This window comes from Camarhynchus parvulus, chromosome 8 (assembly GCF_901933205.1).
Source record: "Camarhynchus parvulus chromosome 8, STF_HiC, whole genome shotgun sequence".
Lineage (NCBI taxonomy): Eukaryota > Metazoa > Chordata > Aves > Passeriformes > Thraupidae > Camarhynchus > Camarhynchus parvulus.
The window spans coordinates 22,278,754-22,295,832 of record NC_044578.1 but is presented as its reverse complement, the minus strand read 5'-3'; the positions used below and the strand labels follow the sequence as shown (position 1 = coordinate 22,295,832).

General features: G+C 39.5%; 2 protein-coding genes across 6 annotated transcripts in view; one reads left to right on the top strand and one right to left on the bottom strand.

The window, feature by feature from the left end:
* The first annotated feature begins 4,047 nt into the window (after positions 1 to 4,047).
* LOC115906440 (beta-1,3-galactosyltransferase 2-like) lies at positions 4,048 to 5,200 on the top strand. Its single transcript, XM_030953600.1, is given in 2 exon segments — positions 4,048 to 4,560; positions 4,562 to 5,200. Coding segments are annotated over 2 exon segments (1,152 nt in total).
* A 3,380-nt stretch (positions 5,201 to 8,580) lies between these two features.
* KCNT2 (potassium sodium-activated channel subfamily T member 2) overlaps positions 8,581 to 17,079 on the bottom strand; it is a 115,452-nt gene continuing 106,953 nt past the window's right edge. For 3 of the 5 annotated variants that reach the window (XM_030953005.1, XM_030953007.1, XM_030953006.1), the window contains 3 exons: positions 14,563 to 14,863; positions 12,621 to 12,705; positions 8,581 to 12,300 (listed from right to left, as the gene is read on the bottom strand). In XM_030953005.1, the coding sequence (XP_030808865.1) occupies positions 12,189 to 12,300; positions 12,621 to 12,705; positions 14,563 to 14,863 (498 nt within the window). In that variant the 3' untranslated portion in view covers positions 8,581 to 12,188. Of the gene's footprint in view, positions 12,301 to 12,620; positions 12,706 to 14,562; positions 14,864 to 15,401; positions 16,206 to 17,079 lie in introns of those variants that run through there. The other 2 variants (XM_030953008.1, XM_030953009.1) reach the window with 2 other exon arrangements.

Here is a 17,079-nt window from a genome sequence, read left to right as displayed (position 1 = left end):
TGAAAAACTGAGTGTAGATGTTTCTAAGAATACATATCAAGATAATTTTATTTCCTCACTCTCTTGTCTCCAGCATGGATCCATGTCACACCTCAGCCCGTGTTTAGATGAGTCTCTGCGTGTAACCACGGAAGGGTTGCCTGGGTTCTCTGGGAAGACAAATGGTGCAGGTAAGAGGGAGCACAAGCAGCTCTCTGCCCCTTGTGTGGTTTCAAGACAGCTTTTTTTCACCCATAACCCAATAACAAACTAGTACAGACAGAAACTGCAACTTCTCTGCTTCTCTTTGGAACTACCGAGATAGAGTGTCACTTGATGCCCAACTTCATCCTCCAAATACTGAGGCACGTGGGATTGAAATTCAACAGGGGATTCAAACAAGAGGGGTGGAACAGTTACAGGTTCATCTCACAGACTCCAGGGCTGTCCCTGGGAGCCCCTAGACAGCCTGCAGGAGGTGGGGCCAGGACTTTGCACAGCCTGCTCTTCCCAGAGGAACGGTGAGTCTGCGCTGAGCCAAAGGGCAGTGGGACACGGCAGAGCTCCTCTCCAGAAGACGCTGCCTTCAGTCCAGGTGGGCCCATCTCCTGCTCTTCCCCCACTACTCCCCACCTCCTGCTCTTCCCCCACTCCCCAGCTTAGCCTTTTATGGACATTTTGCCTAAAAGCTGGCTTAACTAAGCCAAGGCTAAGTAGCAGAGATGCTGTGATCGGTTTGCCAACTGGCAGTTTGGGATTAAATCAGCCCTACCTCGTGCTTTCTGGCGGCCTTTAAACACACCTAGCATTTCCTCAAGAGATTACTTAGCAATTTGCCATTTGTGGGAGCACCTTCAATGGCCTGCGCTTCAAAACTCATTACTTCAAGAATTTGGGAAAATATCAAAGCATTGCTATGATGTGAGGGGTTGGTTTTCTTAGCTTTGTATCCTTCCAAAATCTGTGATGGAATAGGGTAGAATTAGAACATTGTGAGGTAGATTTTCACTCACGAGCTCTCAAATCTGTCTTTTCTAATAAATAAGGTAAAGATAACATAAACAGGAGTGTCAATAAAACAGTACCATATTAATTTTACCTTTTTTTTCCTAATGCCTTTCCTGTTTTCTCTCCTCCTTTTCAGTCATCTTCTTTTTATTATTTTAATAAGGCCTAATTATGGGGAGGGAGGGAGTTTAGCACATATGAAGTAATTTTAAAATCTGAATGTAGTTAAATGTGTGTGCATCTGAATAATCAGTGTATCCCAAGGCAACCTATTATGCACTGCATTTTGCTACACAATTGGTTTTAGAAAAATAATTTTCATAATTACAATTGTTTTGGTTTAATGGTATGGGTAATTATTGTGGGTAAGCATTTATTTCTAAAGCATTTTTCTTTTTTCTGTAAAAAATTTAGTAGAAAAGGAGTATTGTATTTTGAGAGCTTCTTGGCATTTTAAAAAGTCATAACCAAGATAAACTATAACTATTTATGAAGACATAGATACTCTTTCTCTTTAGCAGCATGAATTTTCTACTAATCTTGTAAGAACTCAATCAAATTGAAACAATAAATATTCTAGCTGCCTCTTAGAAAAGTCTTCTCTGAAGTTTCTGTTCTTTCTACAGTGGAACTAGGATTTCATCTAATGGAATTGCACTGTCAAAATAAACAAAAGTCAAACACTTTGACAAAATATTTTTAGCTTCAAGAAAACTGCAGTACAGAAGTACACTTGGAACATTGAACATTACTTTCTGCTCTTTTATTTTTACATGCTGAAATTCTTATATTTCAAATAACAGTAAAGCAGTTAATTGGAACAGAAATGCCTCTCGACTTCTGATGTCATAGTGACCATGTTCTTTCTTACATTACTTTGTTTTTTGCATCCTGGATGTTTAATATGTTATGATGCCAAAACATACCGTTTCTAAAGACCTAAAAACATAAGAAGAAAGATTGCTAGAGCTAAACTATTCCTTGCTGTGCTCTTAATGTTTTACAGGTGTGTGGTACATGTGAGCTGCATTAAACTACTGACCCGTTTATCACAGTTTATTCACCACACACATTTATTTGTGCCCTTTTCCTCTCAACCTCCAGCAGCTGGACATTCCTTTCAGGTACTGTGGCCCTTGGAGAGCTCTCACTGGAGCAGATTTGTTTGAACAGGAGGAGGAACAGGGAGGGACCTTAATCCCCAACCCCATTCTGCTGCTGAAGGAGCAGGAAAAGAAGTTGAGTCCAGGAAAAGATGGGGAGGAGCCATTGGATTTTATTTTTGTTTCTGTTTCTCAGTCACAATTTAAAATATAAAAGGTATTTTAAATAGCAATAAATGTAAATTCATCTTGGCCAACTTTGTTCTGTCCTAGATGGTATCCAGTAAGTGATCTTACTGTCCTTTATCCTGGCCCATGAACACTTCCATCCTATTTTCTCCCCTTGTCCTCCTGAGGGGAAGTGGGGTGAGCATGTGGGTGAGTGTTTGGATGCTGGCCAAAGGTTATCCACCACACAATATTTACATTTCGATTATATAATATCTATTTTACTCAGATTAAATTATAGTTGAGCATAAATTGACTATTTACTTTGCATTTCTATTGCATATTCTAAAATTATTAAATCCAATCTCTTTTTATAGGCTGTCTCTTCATTGCTACAAGTGACAGAGTGTTTTTAACTTATCAAATAGAAAGATCAATGTCCTGCTGCATTTTCCTTTGTGTTGATATGCAATTCCTCTGGAAAAGACTTCAAACAGAAAGTCAAGGACCTTTGAGCTTGTCCTCAGATTGTCCATGGGAACAGAGGTATGATTTCTGATTATTTCAGTCCTCCTAAATCTGTCATTTCTTTGTGGACCAGCAACAAACTACTAAAGAATCTACCAAAAAACCACATGGTTGTATGACTGGGATGAATCTACAGTTTTAAAGATGATGGTAAGAAGTGTTTAATTTTGCTGTTTGCTTGTGAGCTACACATTGCATCTCTTAAAAAGAGTTTTGGTACAAAAAAATCTGAAAAAAACCTGATTTACTATACTTTTGCATGTCCCTTTCAAATACATGTAGAGACCAGAAAAGCACTTGAACGCAGTTAACTTGCCCTTCTCTCCAGGTGGCATTCTTGGGTGTAAGCAGTTCATGGTGTGAGGGATACATGTGATTATATTCTTCTTCCTGTAAACTGTGGAGCATCTCCAAGGCTTAGATAAATTTTTGTATTGTTTCCTTGAAGGAAGCCAAAATTTGAAACTGGCTATTATGGAAATCACAAAGAACTACGCAAAGTTCTGTATGTGCACAGGTGCAATATTTATACTTTACCTGTCTGCAGTCTGGGAGGATGGCATCCCTCAGCTGAAGCCATTTGAAATGTATGGATCTAGATTAAGACAGTTGTTTCAGGCATTCTTTACAGAGATAGTTGCTGGCAGGGGGCACTTCATCTCCAAGTCTGTCTGCATTAATGTTTTATAGAGCCCAGACAATCACTTTCAGCCATGCATTAAATTTTTGATTTATCATAATAACCTTCAATGCTATGAATCCATAATCAATCACAATATTTCATTAACTCTGGATGATTCAATTATGTGATAACTTTTTGTAAAGCCTACAGGAAGTTAAAGTGTCTTTATATTTTACATTTATTTCAATATTTAAATATACACCTGAATAATTTCTGTTCTATCTGATGAAATTATTACTTTTAATAGTGTATTTATTTAGTTTCATTTATTTCTTACTGTTTCTATCATACTGTATTTCTCTTAGGAAGAAAAGCCTGAAAATTTAATATAGAAATTTTAAATTTTTTTTGCCTTTGATAAAAATTTTTGCAATTTATTCTAAAGTGAAATAATAGGATTCTTTTAATCATAACAGACTGAAAGGAATCCTGAAGAATTAGAAGCCTGAAGGCAGGCTTTATCTTTGTGTCACAGAGGAAAACAATTAGCTGCTATTCTGACAAAATATCTGCACTTCTTGTGCATTCTGTCACAGCTACCACCATGAGCTATTGTAGTGGAATCTCCTCTCCCACGGAATGCACCAAGAGAAGTCTTTTCCTGATTTTCACCGTCTTTTTACAATATATTTGATTTCCTATTTTTGTCATTCTTCTCACCTTGCTGCTCAACCTAAAAGTAATGATCTTCACATGGAAAGTGAAAAGAGTTTACTTAGAAAATTATCTACAAATTTCAAACAAATCTCAGGGAAACAAAACGGAGAACTACCACCTGAAAATGAGAAATCTGGGAATAAAGCCACACCCACACCTGAAAATGAGAAATCTGGGAATAAAGCCACACCCACACCTGAAAATGAGAAATCTGGGAATAAAGCCATGCCCACTCCGACACGGCCATTTGCATTCATTATTAATGAAGAAGAGAAGTGTAAAGGTAGAACACCTTTCTTGGTATTGCTGATATCAACAACAGCAGCGGAGGTGGAGCGCAGAAACGCCATCCGGAGGAGCTGGGGGAGCGAAGGCGCGGTGCTGGGCGCGGATGTCATTCGGCTGTTCATGCTGGGCAGCGACACCGAGGGTGACAGGGGACGTTCTGCTGAGAGAAAGTGAGCAGCATCACGACATCATCCAGCAGGACTTCCTGGACACTTACAACAACTTAACTCTTAAAACTCTGATGGGCATGAGCTGGGTGGCCTCCTACTGCAGTGACACGAGGTTTGCTATGAAGACAGACAGTGACGTTTTTGTCAACACGATGCACCTGATTGAAAAGCTCCTCAGGCCTCTCCCACCTCCCACACAGAATTATTTTACAGGCCATTTAATGGCAGGGAACAGCCCTATTCGGAATAAAGCCAGTAAATGGTACATATCAGAAGAAGAATTCCCAGGAAACAGATACCACCCTTTCTGCTCAGGAACTGGCTACGTCTTTTCTGGAGACCTGGCTGCAAAAATTGTAGAAGCTTCTTTAATGATTAAATTTATACATTTGGAAGATGTTTACGTAGGGTTTTGTCTTCATGCAAAGGGAGTAGAAATAGTACCACCTCCTTATTCACTGTTTAACATACGCAAGGTCCCATTTTCTCCTTGTGCATACAATGAATTAATTACATCTCATCACATTGAGCCACATGAGCACATACTCTATTGGGAAACACTGCAAGAGAAGAAACACATGTGTAAGGAAAGGAAGGTCCATCCTGGAGAATCCTAGGAACTTGTTTTGACAATGGGCAAAGCAGCAGATGTTTTCTTAGTAGGAACAGAACATCTGTGTAATGATAACTTTCAAGGTCCACAGACATCCTGAATCAGGTGCCTAGGTTTTGTATTAGGTTGAATTCAAAGGATTTTTCCTCCATAAAGAAGCCTTTCTCTGTTGAGTGAATTCTGATTTACCTTATTTAGTTTTGGATGAAGCATCAATTAATTTTTAAAGCCAGCAAGACCATATCAACCCTACTGAAGAAAAAGCAAAGACAATGCAATAAAACTTGTTCTTTCATTAAAAATGAGTAAGTTAATGTGTTCATTTCATACTGCTCAGATGTAATTTGCCTATGTACCATTGAATGTGCTCATGTGGCGTTCCAGTGTGACCAAAGAAGAAAGCATACAGGATATCCTATGCTGGTGAATTAGTGCCAGAAATGTGGGCAGAAACTGCTTCTTCAGAAAATCTAACATTAGCACTTCCCAGATCTCATTGCCCAGAGTGGCTGCTACTGTCTGTGGTTATATATACATAGAAAACCTCACACACAAGGTACCACTTATTTGTTATCATGGAGATGTAATAAAAAGAGAAAAATCAAATACAGATAGACTGTCCTGTTAGTGATATATTAAATTACATTTTAGGGCATTCGGCTGTGTACAAAATATCATCATAGTTAAGTAAAAAATAAGATGGTGCTTACTAACCTCAGAAGATACAAGTTTCAGTCCAAATCCCTATCAGACACACATGGAAATCAAAATGTCAATCACATGAACATCAAACACTTCAGCTGGAAGTGAGAAAGTGAGTATACATTATATGCATCCCCGATGACATTTTGTAAATGTACATGATGGTGTTTCATGAAGAAACCCTTGAATGCTGCAGTGCAATCTTTGTGTGCTCTGTGCAGCTCCATCCCACCCAGGACTGACAGACAGTGGGAACCTGTGGTGCAGCCACTGAACACAATGCATTTCTCCCTTACAGGAAGTTGGACTTAAACCTTTTTATTAAGGAATATTATTACTCAGCTAATACCTACACAGGACAATTTTTCTATCCCAAATGGGCACCTGTTCATCTGGACTTTCAAGACCTTTTTGTGTTTACCTCGGAAAAGATACAGCTAGCAAGGACAACACTCCCTCAGGGCTTTCCTGGCCCTGAGGTCTCCCCATATTTTCTAAAATTTTAAAAGTTTTACAGGAAGTTGTGTTAAAAAAATTAGTCTTTTTGGACATAATATGTTGCTTACTTGATAGAAACCATGATATTTTGTGATGCCTAGACAGGCTGAACCTGGAACAGAGACTAGACAGAACTAAAGGAATAATGTAGGCATTTATTAACAGGCCACAATGGATTTACCTTGGGCAGTACAAGAGCCTGCCCAGGGCTACACCCAAAATGGATTTAAAATGGTCACAAAAATGGATGACTGGTAATGAGGCCCTCACTTTTATAAGTCTTGGTTCATTTGCATATTGGGGTTAATTGTCCAATTACAGCTTCAGGTTATGAAGTTCCATCCTGCTTGTTGCTCTCTTCAGTTCTCCGTTGTTTATACTTTTGGGCCTGGAAATTCTAACAGTTGTGCTTGGTCTCAAGCTGGAATAGGATTGTTTTGTCTACCTACCTTGTGAAGAGAACTTACTGACGCTTCATGTGAAGCTCAGAGCTACACCCCTAGGCAGCGCAGAATCTGAAAAACATGAAAGCTAAAACTTAAGGCATCACTTGTATAGCTGACAATTTATCTTACATTAAACAATACAGTTTAATACAGTGAGCTCAACTCTGAAATCTGTTCCCTTTACCTGGGTGGGGAGCACCGTGTCATGCATGGTTGTGCAGTAACAACCCATGAAGTTGAGCAAAACCAAACAAACTCGACCCTCCCGTGTTCTATTGCCTGGATAGCAATAAAGTTCTCCAGGTTATTCAGTAATTCCTGAAGATGGGGCCCAGCAGAAAAGGACTTGGAGGTGCTGGCTGAGGGCAGCTGACCAAGAGCCAGCTGTGCCAAAGTGGCCAAGAGGGCCAAGGGCATCCTGGCTTTTATCAGGGACAGTGTGGCCAGCAGGACCAGGGAAGGGATTGTCCCTCTGTACCCAGCACTGGTGAGGCCTTACCTCAAATCCTGTGTCCAGCTCTGAGTCCCCCAGTCCAAGGAAGACTTTGAGATGCTGCAGTGAGTCCAGAAAAGGACAACTGAGCCTGGAAGGGCCTGGAGCATGGGTCTGATGAGGAGCCTGGAGGAAAGGAGGCTCAGGGGAGACCTTGTCACATTCTACAACTGCCTGTAAGGAGGTTATAGAAAGGTGGTTGGTTTTTTCTGCCAGGCAGCCAGAGTCAGGATGAGAGGAAATGGCCTCAAGCTGCACCAGGGGAGGTTCAGGTTGGCCATCAGCAATAATTTCTTCATGGAAAGGAGCTGTCAAACATTTGAACAGGCTGCCCAAGGAAGTCGTGGAGTCAACATTGCTGGAGGTGTCCCAAGAAGCGACAGGACATGGCATGTGGCACTCTGCTGTAGTTCAGTTGGCATCAAGGTGCTTGGTGAAAGGCTGGACTAAATGATCTTGGAGGCATTTTCCAACCCTACTGATTCCATGATTGTGTAAGATAAGGTAATGGAGGCTTCGCCACACCCTGAAGCGGAGTGCACAAGCAGCATAATCACTAACATGCATTAAGAGATACTTGCCAGCTGTACAAATAAAAGGCTGTAAAGATACTAATCCCTTGCGTTTATTTGGAGTCTGTGGAGTCTCCCACACCACTGTACATTTATGGAAGTAGTGAGAGTTTATAAATCCTAGCAGGAATAAATACCAAACCTAAAACTTTTAAAAGCCATAGACTTGCCAACAAAATGAACCAGTTCATCAGCCAGCCCATACTGGTGAAAGGATCCAAGAAATAGAAGTGATCTAGAGAAGTTTTCCTGGGATCAGTAATTGGTGTTGTGGGTATTAGTGATTAGTCAAATCATTAATGTTATACCTGTGTGCTTTAAAGGTTCCAGAGCCCTGTGCTTCTGCATCCCCATTCAGGATGCCCCAGTTTGAGATACCTCCTGCACATGAAGTAGTGCTTACTGTTTCATTTCCATAGTTTGCCTCCCAGCCTCTCTGCTGGTTGGCATGGGCCAGTTCCAAATCATAACAGTTTAAAGTCTAGATTTTGTAGAAAATTTAGTTCACAGGAATGTCAAATGCTTGTTTTTTTACTTAATGAAATAGAAATATTTGCCTTTTAAAGCTTCTTAGGAGTTTATATTTGTGTTGCATTACCATTACTGACATCCTTGCATTGGCAGTGGAGGTTATAATTAATGATGTACAAACTGATGTACCTGCATTGATCTGCTTCATGTTATTAATTAATTTTCAGATTTTAGTGGCTGGTTTCAATTGGATATCAAGCAGAATTCAATGCTGCAAATCTCATGTCAGTGTTCCAAAATTACAGAATGATTGCTTTCAGCCCTAACTCTCTAGAAACTAGAGAATGGTGTGTTACCTCTGCTGCACTTGATGTCATTTCAGTTTTCCTCCACTGCTGAGGCCTAACATTTATTTTTCTTTAGCTTTTTTTGGTGCATGGGTAAATAAAGCGGTGTAATACTCAGTAATATGCATTCGTATACTTGGAAGTTGTTGAAGTGTAGTTGTGATATAAAGTTGTTTGTGAGAGAGAAAATATCTATGCTGGGAAATAACCGCTCTTAATTTCTGAGACAAAATGTCACAACTTCACTAATTAATTTCCACTGCAGGTTTTAAAAACTCAAGAACTTTATGCTTTTTACTTTGTACATGAATTCATGTGTGTTGTGGAATTGGGACGAAACAGTTAAGGAAACACACTGCATGCCATTGAAAGAGTTCTTGAGACTTTTTTTTATTGCAGACTAGGTAACACATTTTCATAAGTTCCGGCTTTGCTGGAAATTCCCTTGAGAATGAAGCAATTATTATCAGCTAGCACTTCCCTCTCTGGGTCTGTGACTCTGGGTACCAAACTGCTTGAGCTGTGCTAAGGCAGTGCTGGGGAAGAGGGCCATCTTTGGGTTGTTGACAGAAGTGAGCCAGGAGGAAAAATACATACAGTTAGTACAGATAGAAATAATCTTTTTTTCACAGCTCCACATTTCTCCCTCTACTGAGTGAACTGTTGCCTGCTCAAACCCCTCTGTTCAACAGTCATTTGACCCTGCTCATTCTAGAACTTCATCATCCCTTCTCCAGCACTGAGCCTTCAGACTCCTGTTCCTCAGTCTGGTCTCCAGTCCAGTTAGGCTTGTGTTACATTTCTGATAATCATGATGAGAAAAAAGTGTGTGAACATAAGATTGCCTGTAGGATAACCGTTAAGAATCACCTCCCTGGCCACTGAGGGACTGTGCATACTGTCTCATTCAGGGATAATGTAATGGTGCTTAGGCTGGTCTTGGAAGATCAAAATCCCACCAGAATGCAGTCTGTCTGTGAAGATACTCCAGAGGAAGCAAACCTGTTCTGCTTTTAACATGAAAGACAGCATTACTCTGAACAGCTGAACTTTGTGGTACATTATTCATGGGTTATTAGAACTTCTGCTTCATCAGAAGCTGTTAGTTTTTACTACCTTGCTTGTCTTCCAGCAGATTTTGAAGAGAACTAAGTGTTTGGTTCACAAAGATTGCCTTGCATTCATTTTAGGGACTCCAAGTGTCTCCAGCTGTCTTTGTGTTTGCTTTAGCAAATCTTCTGGGGCTAATGAGCAATTAGAAATTCATTAAGCCTGGAGAAATACCGGGTCACATTAGATGCCACAATTCCAATCTAGCCAAGCAGCAATTCTGCTGAGTTAAGTGGGCAAATGGACACAGCTGACTGCTTGTTTCTGCTGCTTTATGGGCTGTTAAATGGGAGGACTCAAGCCCTCGCTATGGATCCTTTTGGCAGAGAGTCCTTAAATCAGTGGTGTGTGCTGTACACACACACAGAAATTCCTGTCAACTGTGACTCAGGCTAAAAGCAAAGTGTCCAGCTTGCCTGCTGGAGGATAGCCATGGTTCTGGAAGCCTCTCTGCCTCCTTGAGACCCCATTAGAGAAGCCTTCAGTATGCAACAACAGATCCTTCTAATATTTTGGAATGAACATTTTTAAGAAACTTGTATTTTTTAAAAAAATATTCAACTGGAATAGAGTCTTCTCCCTGAAGGTATTAAAAATAGAAAAGTTATTCACACTGCACATGCAAACTCTTCTGGGTAACTTCTATGGTAGGTCTTGGATAGGATCCTGTACCATACACTGTTCCTTTTTCTTTCTGAAAAAATGTAGACTTCAGTCTGTGCAGCTGTTTCAATTGTTTCTCTGTTTCCCACAGTGCCCATTTGAAATACTTTATCTGTGAATAAAGTAGTGAATGACTCAAGTGTGGAAAAGCACCGAGCAATAATGGACTCTAAGCAGAACCACTGGATTGTTAAATCTTGGAATCATTAAGAGGAAGGCAGGAAGTAAAACCAGATTTGCTGTCATTCCTAATATGAACATGACTTGATTTCAGTATCCTTACAACGCTGATAAACAGACTCACATCCAGGAGCTGCTTACTGCGCAATCTGGTTGTGGTTTCTGTTTTAGAAATAGAATGTACTTCTACCAATTAATATAGAAGAGAATAGAAACAGTTTTGACTGATTTTTTTTTACAAATAGGACATCAAGAGAGTTCAGAAAATAATCATTTTTTCCATATTAGACTACCTGCAAAATTACTTGGTTCTACATGGACACTTGTAACAGAAGGGAGTTAAAAACCTCAAGTATGTTCTTCCCTATTTGTGACAGTGATTTTAGAAGATCATGGACAGACATGCTTAATTCTGTAGAAAGCTTGACCAATTGTAGTTGCTTCTCACAGAAGCAGATGCTTTCTTGTGTACATCATGCCAAAGCAGAGGTTTTAGATCCATAATGCTTTTTCACACTATGTGGAATTACATTCATTTTGTGGAATGGGTTATAAATCTTTAATCTTCAATGAGATACATCATTTCATGTAAAAATGTATCACTTTTGGGTAATCTGCATGACTGGACATGAAATGCTATAGACAAACTGTAGTTCTGGCATAGTCATGAAATGTTAAGGGCTTGTTGTAGGAATCATTCCCTAGAGGGATGCTCTCACTTCTGTGTTATAATCTACTCAGGTTTCTATAGAAAAACCCACCAAGGTTCAAAGGATTGTTTCACCTGAGCCACCACTGTATGCAGCTTCACACAGTAACTTCCCAGTCTTTTGCCAGTGTTGGGAGAGCTGCCTGTGTGAGATGGGAGGGACTTTCCTGCAGCTGGGCTCTTCTGTCCTTGATGTGTCTCAATCTCAACCTCTGCAGTGTGACCAGGTTGTGTCATTCAACCTGGTCTGTGTAAACCCAAGGAACAAAAACCCAGGTCCTGGAGGCAAAAATGGGACTGAAACTAATCTGTGCTAATAAAAATAGGTGACAGGCTGAGACTGAAAATTATTTCAAAGACTGAATTCTTGACATACAAAGCCTTGTTGGCAGCTTTAGGTATTAACATATTTGCTACTACAAATCAGGCATTGTCTCTCTATGGGCATCAGATAATCTGACACTGGTCAGAAGCTCAGTCACTGACATGCTGCCACCTAAATATGCTTAGGGGCATCTAAGCAAAACATGGTGGAGTCTGACATTTGTTCATGTGGGTTAAATAGCAACAGGTGTCATCATTCTGTTAGGCTGACAAAGTTCAACTTCCATACTGAACAGGCCACAGACCTGACAATCCCTGAAATTAGAGTTTCTAGGCACCACATTTCTGCATTTGGTCACTTACCCACTGTCATTTTGTTTCCAAAATCTGAATAAAATATACCACTCAGTTTGCAAAATGGTTAGTGGAAACAACATGTGTATAAAACTGTCTCTGAATGTTGTGGTGAGTTCCATATCAAAGTTGTGTCTCCTCCCTGGTGTCCTGTCCCACTGTATTGCAGAAGCTGTTCTTTCGGCTGGGTCCAGCATTTGGAACATAAGTCAATGGGTCAGGTCGGATCAAGTATCTACAAAAAGAAATCACAGCTGTTACTAAAACAACATGCTGTAAGCCAGGGTAAGTGCATACAGTTGTAATATTGAAAAGATCTGAGCAGGACTTAGACTTTGAAGGAGCTTGGTTTAGTTCCTTGGTTTAGATTTTTTTTCGATTTAAAATACATAGTAAGAGGAGGATGACAAGTTAACAACACTATAAATATATGTATTATATATTTACATGTGTATTTAAAGTATATACAGATGTAGTATAATTAGATACTTTAAATAGATGTCTCTCTTTTTTTCAGGTCTTGTGGCTATTTTTTTATGTGTGGCTTTAACTTACACTATATCATTCAGCTCTAATCTTGTATCTGGAGAAGGGTTGATCAGGATGTAGGAAAGGGTGTTCTGATGATCATTCATTTCATCTAGAGGACAGGGGGAAAAAGTACCAAGTAAATTACATTTACAGATGTATTGTGAGAAGCATTACTTCTGACATATTAATTTGATGAAAGTTCGTAGAACTGCAGAAAAGTGTCTGGTGTCAGAGTGATTTCAAATAAGTTTAGCAATTTCTTTTCAATTGTATTCATATTGAAACTACCTGACATTATCAGGTTATCTTTTGAGTTATCAGCTGTAAAAACATCATGTTTTCCAATGTTTTAAAAATCTTCTGGTTTTTTTTAGTCACAGCAATTTGAATGTAACCCAATTTCAGTGTGATTTACCAATCTGTCCTGCAGCTTAGGTAAGTTTCTGGTGAGCAGGGACTCCTGTGCTTGGCTGGCATCAAGTTCAAATGATGACTAAGGTTAAATGCAGGTGTATGGCATCCTCATCCCTATCCAGATTTGGTTGACATAAATCTTTTTTTCCCTTTTTTCTATTTATCTCGGAAGCACTTCCCTTTTATCACCTGTGCAAAGGGCTTGAAATGTGAAGGCTGTATAAATGGAAAGTGGTATGTCTCTTGCATTTTTAACTGTTCTCCTAATGATGGGCTGAAATGAAGGCTGATAATTTTTATTTTTAAGGTTTAAGCTACACTTTCGTAGGTTCCATTACAATATCTTTTGTATCATTTTCTGTTGGCACATTCCTTGGGCTGCTGCAGTGAGACTGGTTTTAATCTTTCCAGACTAAAGAGGAGAGGCAAAAGGAGAGGCAGTGCTTCTGTGTTAAATCCTCTGCAGCTTTTTAGGAAAACTTGTAACTCAGAATCAGATAAATGTAAACAGGTAAAGCATTTAACTATCAAGATTTTACTGCTTTGTAGATGGTATCTAATAGTCCTAAATTTGAGTAATGAAACAAATATTTACCTTAGGCTTTTAACTAGAATTTGAAAAGAAAAGCAGGAATACTACAGAGTTTTCTTGTTATTAATATAAATATTAATTAAATTTACAAAACATTTTTCTGTTTGATCAAATGTTATGTGGCCTCTGAAATCCCTGGAAAATATTTAGGCCTGAATCTTTCTGCAGAGAGTTGTATAGAAACCTCTAAGAAAGAAGGCATAGAAATTATTCAGATGGGGTGTGCAATAAAGAGCCTGTATTTACATATCTAGAAATTCCTGGTGTTTCTAGGAAATCAGAACCCATAGTCCTGGGGTTTCCACCCAACATGCAACAGGGCCAAGGCCGGAAAAAGGCAACCTAGGCAGCTGTGGTGCATGTGTTAAAAAGTGTTGCAGACCTCTTGTCCATAGCTTAAAAAAACCCAAAACAATCCTACAAACTAAAAAGCAACCTGACATCAGCCTTGAGAATGATTTGATGGATAAAAATGGCATGTAAAGACCAAGTGATGCTTTCTAAAAATGACTTTCATATGATAATTTGGCATTATTTTTGAAAATTGCGGGGAAAAGGCAACGTCCCTCACATATAAACAACTCCCCACCCTGACATATGAGTGAACTTCACAACAGCCCTGCCTTCATCTTTATTTCAAGAGCTTTGTGGAAATATGGTGCAGCTGTTCAATGACTGGGGAATGTTTATAAATTCAGCATGCACATATTATCTGCTAAATATAAATGTGACTGACGTGCTACCTTATGAGCCTTCCATCTCAGCATAGGAATGGATGAGAATTAAAAAGACTCCAAGTTACTCTTGGTAAATTAAAAAAAACAAACAACCCAAACCTAAACCAACAAAACAAAAAGCACTATCATAAACTTATCATATTGGTTTTGGCTCCATCATTTCTTACAAATAGTTCAGCTTGCACCATGCTAATGTTGCTGTTGAAGTACTGTATAGCGGTACCGTATCCTGCTGGAGAAAGGCCCAGGTGCTTCATTCTGTTCTTCACGAGTTCAGCGAGCTCCTGCCTTTCTGACCTCCTGTACAGGTTCATTCTCTGCTGGTTGATCTTCTCAGCAGTTTTAGCAGAGTGCCTGGGGGCCCTCCTGCTCAGGCGCCGTGCCCACTGCATGCTCTTCCTCCGCAGCAGCGGGTGGTCGGACTGGTCGCTGGAGGTGGAGTTCCGGTGGTTGCCGCGGCAGCTGAACTGCTCTTTGGTGTCTTTGGTGTCCTCCCAATCCTCCACGCTGATGGAGATTTGAGACTTGAAAGGAAAAGGCAAGAGAGATGAAGGGCTGTATTAGATGGAAGCAGATTAGATGTCCTCTTTCCGACAGTGCAGTTGGACATGGGGTTTGGCTGCAAAGGAGCTGAGGGGATTCAGCTCTTTGTACTTAGCAAATGTTCCTGAACTGTGCACCCTTTACTATACTTTGACTTTTCATGTAAAAAGCTCATTTATAACATAAATACTTTTATCAAGTGCAAAGCAGATAAGTGTTACTTTCTGCCCAACTGCAATGTGATTCTGAGAAGAGCAAATTTAGCCTTCTGATATTGCTCTTCCTGAAACTAGGAATTAGTCCTGAATGACTTCCTTCCTAGTCTGCATATTTTCAGAAATCCAAGTTGTGTAACTGCTTTTTACGTGTGTGTTGTGGCTTCATTAAGTAATGGTTCAACTTTGGCTGCATTGTTTTCAATACTCTCTTATGATCTCAGGTAGAACATGCCTGTTAACTGTGTCTCACATTCCCAGGTCTTCCTGACCTTCCAGCACACATGAAATTAGGATGTGTAACCTTCAGTGTGATTCAGGGCACCTCTTGTGAAAGCAGTAATTGATTCCAACCATAAAGAATAGTGGTATTACTCATGTAGTGACAAATCCCCGTCATAATTAAGAGCCAAAATCTGTTGCTCTATTACTGTGTTTTCCTTATGCCAACCAAATAAGACCAATGGTATGTGCATGTACAAGTACTGAAATAACACAGGTGGATGGACTACAGGTGTATTTCTATCATACAAAAGTTCCTAAAGAACATAAGAGGAAACATTTCAAAAGATAACTTTTGTTAAGATAAATTGTTTCAATGTGTATTTTAGATTTAATGAGTAGTTTAATTTCTAGTTTCAAAACCATTTCCTTAACAATCCCGAGTTCCTCTTGTGCTATTTGAGTGTCTTTTATTGATGCTGGAATAGCAAAGTCCTTGATGGTGTCAGTACAAGCACATTGCCAAGTTACTGGTCACAGAATTCAATGTGACCAGTGTTTAAAATAAATACATGAAGTATAAAACAAAGATGATATAAATGAACAGGCTGAGTTTGTGTGAATCCCCTCAGACAGAATATGCTGGTAGCAATCAGTGAATAAAGGAAATTTAACAGAGGAGCTACTGAATGTCCTTTGTCCACTAACATGAAATGTGAAAGCAAGATTCTGTTGACCTAATCATTGCTGAATACAACCTATCTGTAAGAGGCTTACCACAGATCTGTGACGTTTCTGGGTCCATAAAATAGTATTTGATATGAATAAGCTGGATTCAGTGTGAAAGATATTTGTATTTTTCACTTTTGAACAAACTAGCTTTTATCTGTGTAAAAGAAAAAAGCAACAAGCAAACCAAATCAAATAGCAAAACAACCAAACCCCATAATTCAAAAGAACACTACAGATGTTTATGTTGTAGCACTTCAAGTAAAATCACATTTTTAATATTCTAGACTAGGATCTTGCAATAAGCCTCAAATAAAGACCAGCTAATTTATTGAGGCTCTTCAGCTTAGTCTGCAATAGAAAAGGGATTTCTGGTTGGATTTTTTTTTTAAACAACCTGATTTTTTTAAGTTTTGTTCCTGACTCCGCTGAGGTTAGGGAAGAAGAGAGAACCTGGATCCCTTTGAACAGGAATTTAATTTGATTTTGGTGTTTGTTAGACTGTCATTTTGGGTTTGTGGGCATTTTGCAGCAAGGACTAAGGTAGGCAGAGTACATTCCATAGGCAAAGGTGCTACTCATGGGTAGGAAGGAGCTATTTGGTATGAACAAAATGGTATTGGTATGAACTGAGTGCAGAGGATGGTCTTGTTTTGCCTTTCTTCCTGCCTGCATTGGCAGCTTTCCTTGTCAAGCTCTTGGCAAAACAAATAACCAGACTTGCTGGCAGCAGCAGTGTAAAGGCAGAGACCAATCATCATCACTACAGGAGGGTAAGTCACTTCTTGAGTCAGAGATTAAATGGGTGAGGCCAAATGAAAGAACAAGTATTTTGTTTGGGTGAAATCTGTAAATCCTTAGCTTGAAGTTTTGAAACACTGGCATAGGTGAGCTGAAAGCACAAAGGAAGGTGATAAAGCTAAATATTTACTTCAACAACAATGAAGTTTTTATCCTGCCTGTTGGGAAAGCTGTACAGAATGGCTCTTTGTTGTATGCAAGAGGAAGAAATTCAACTTAAAGACAAAGCA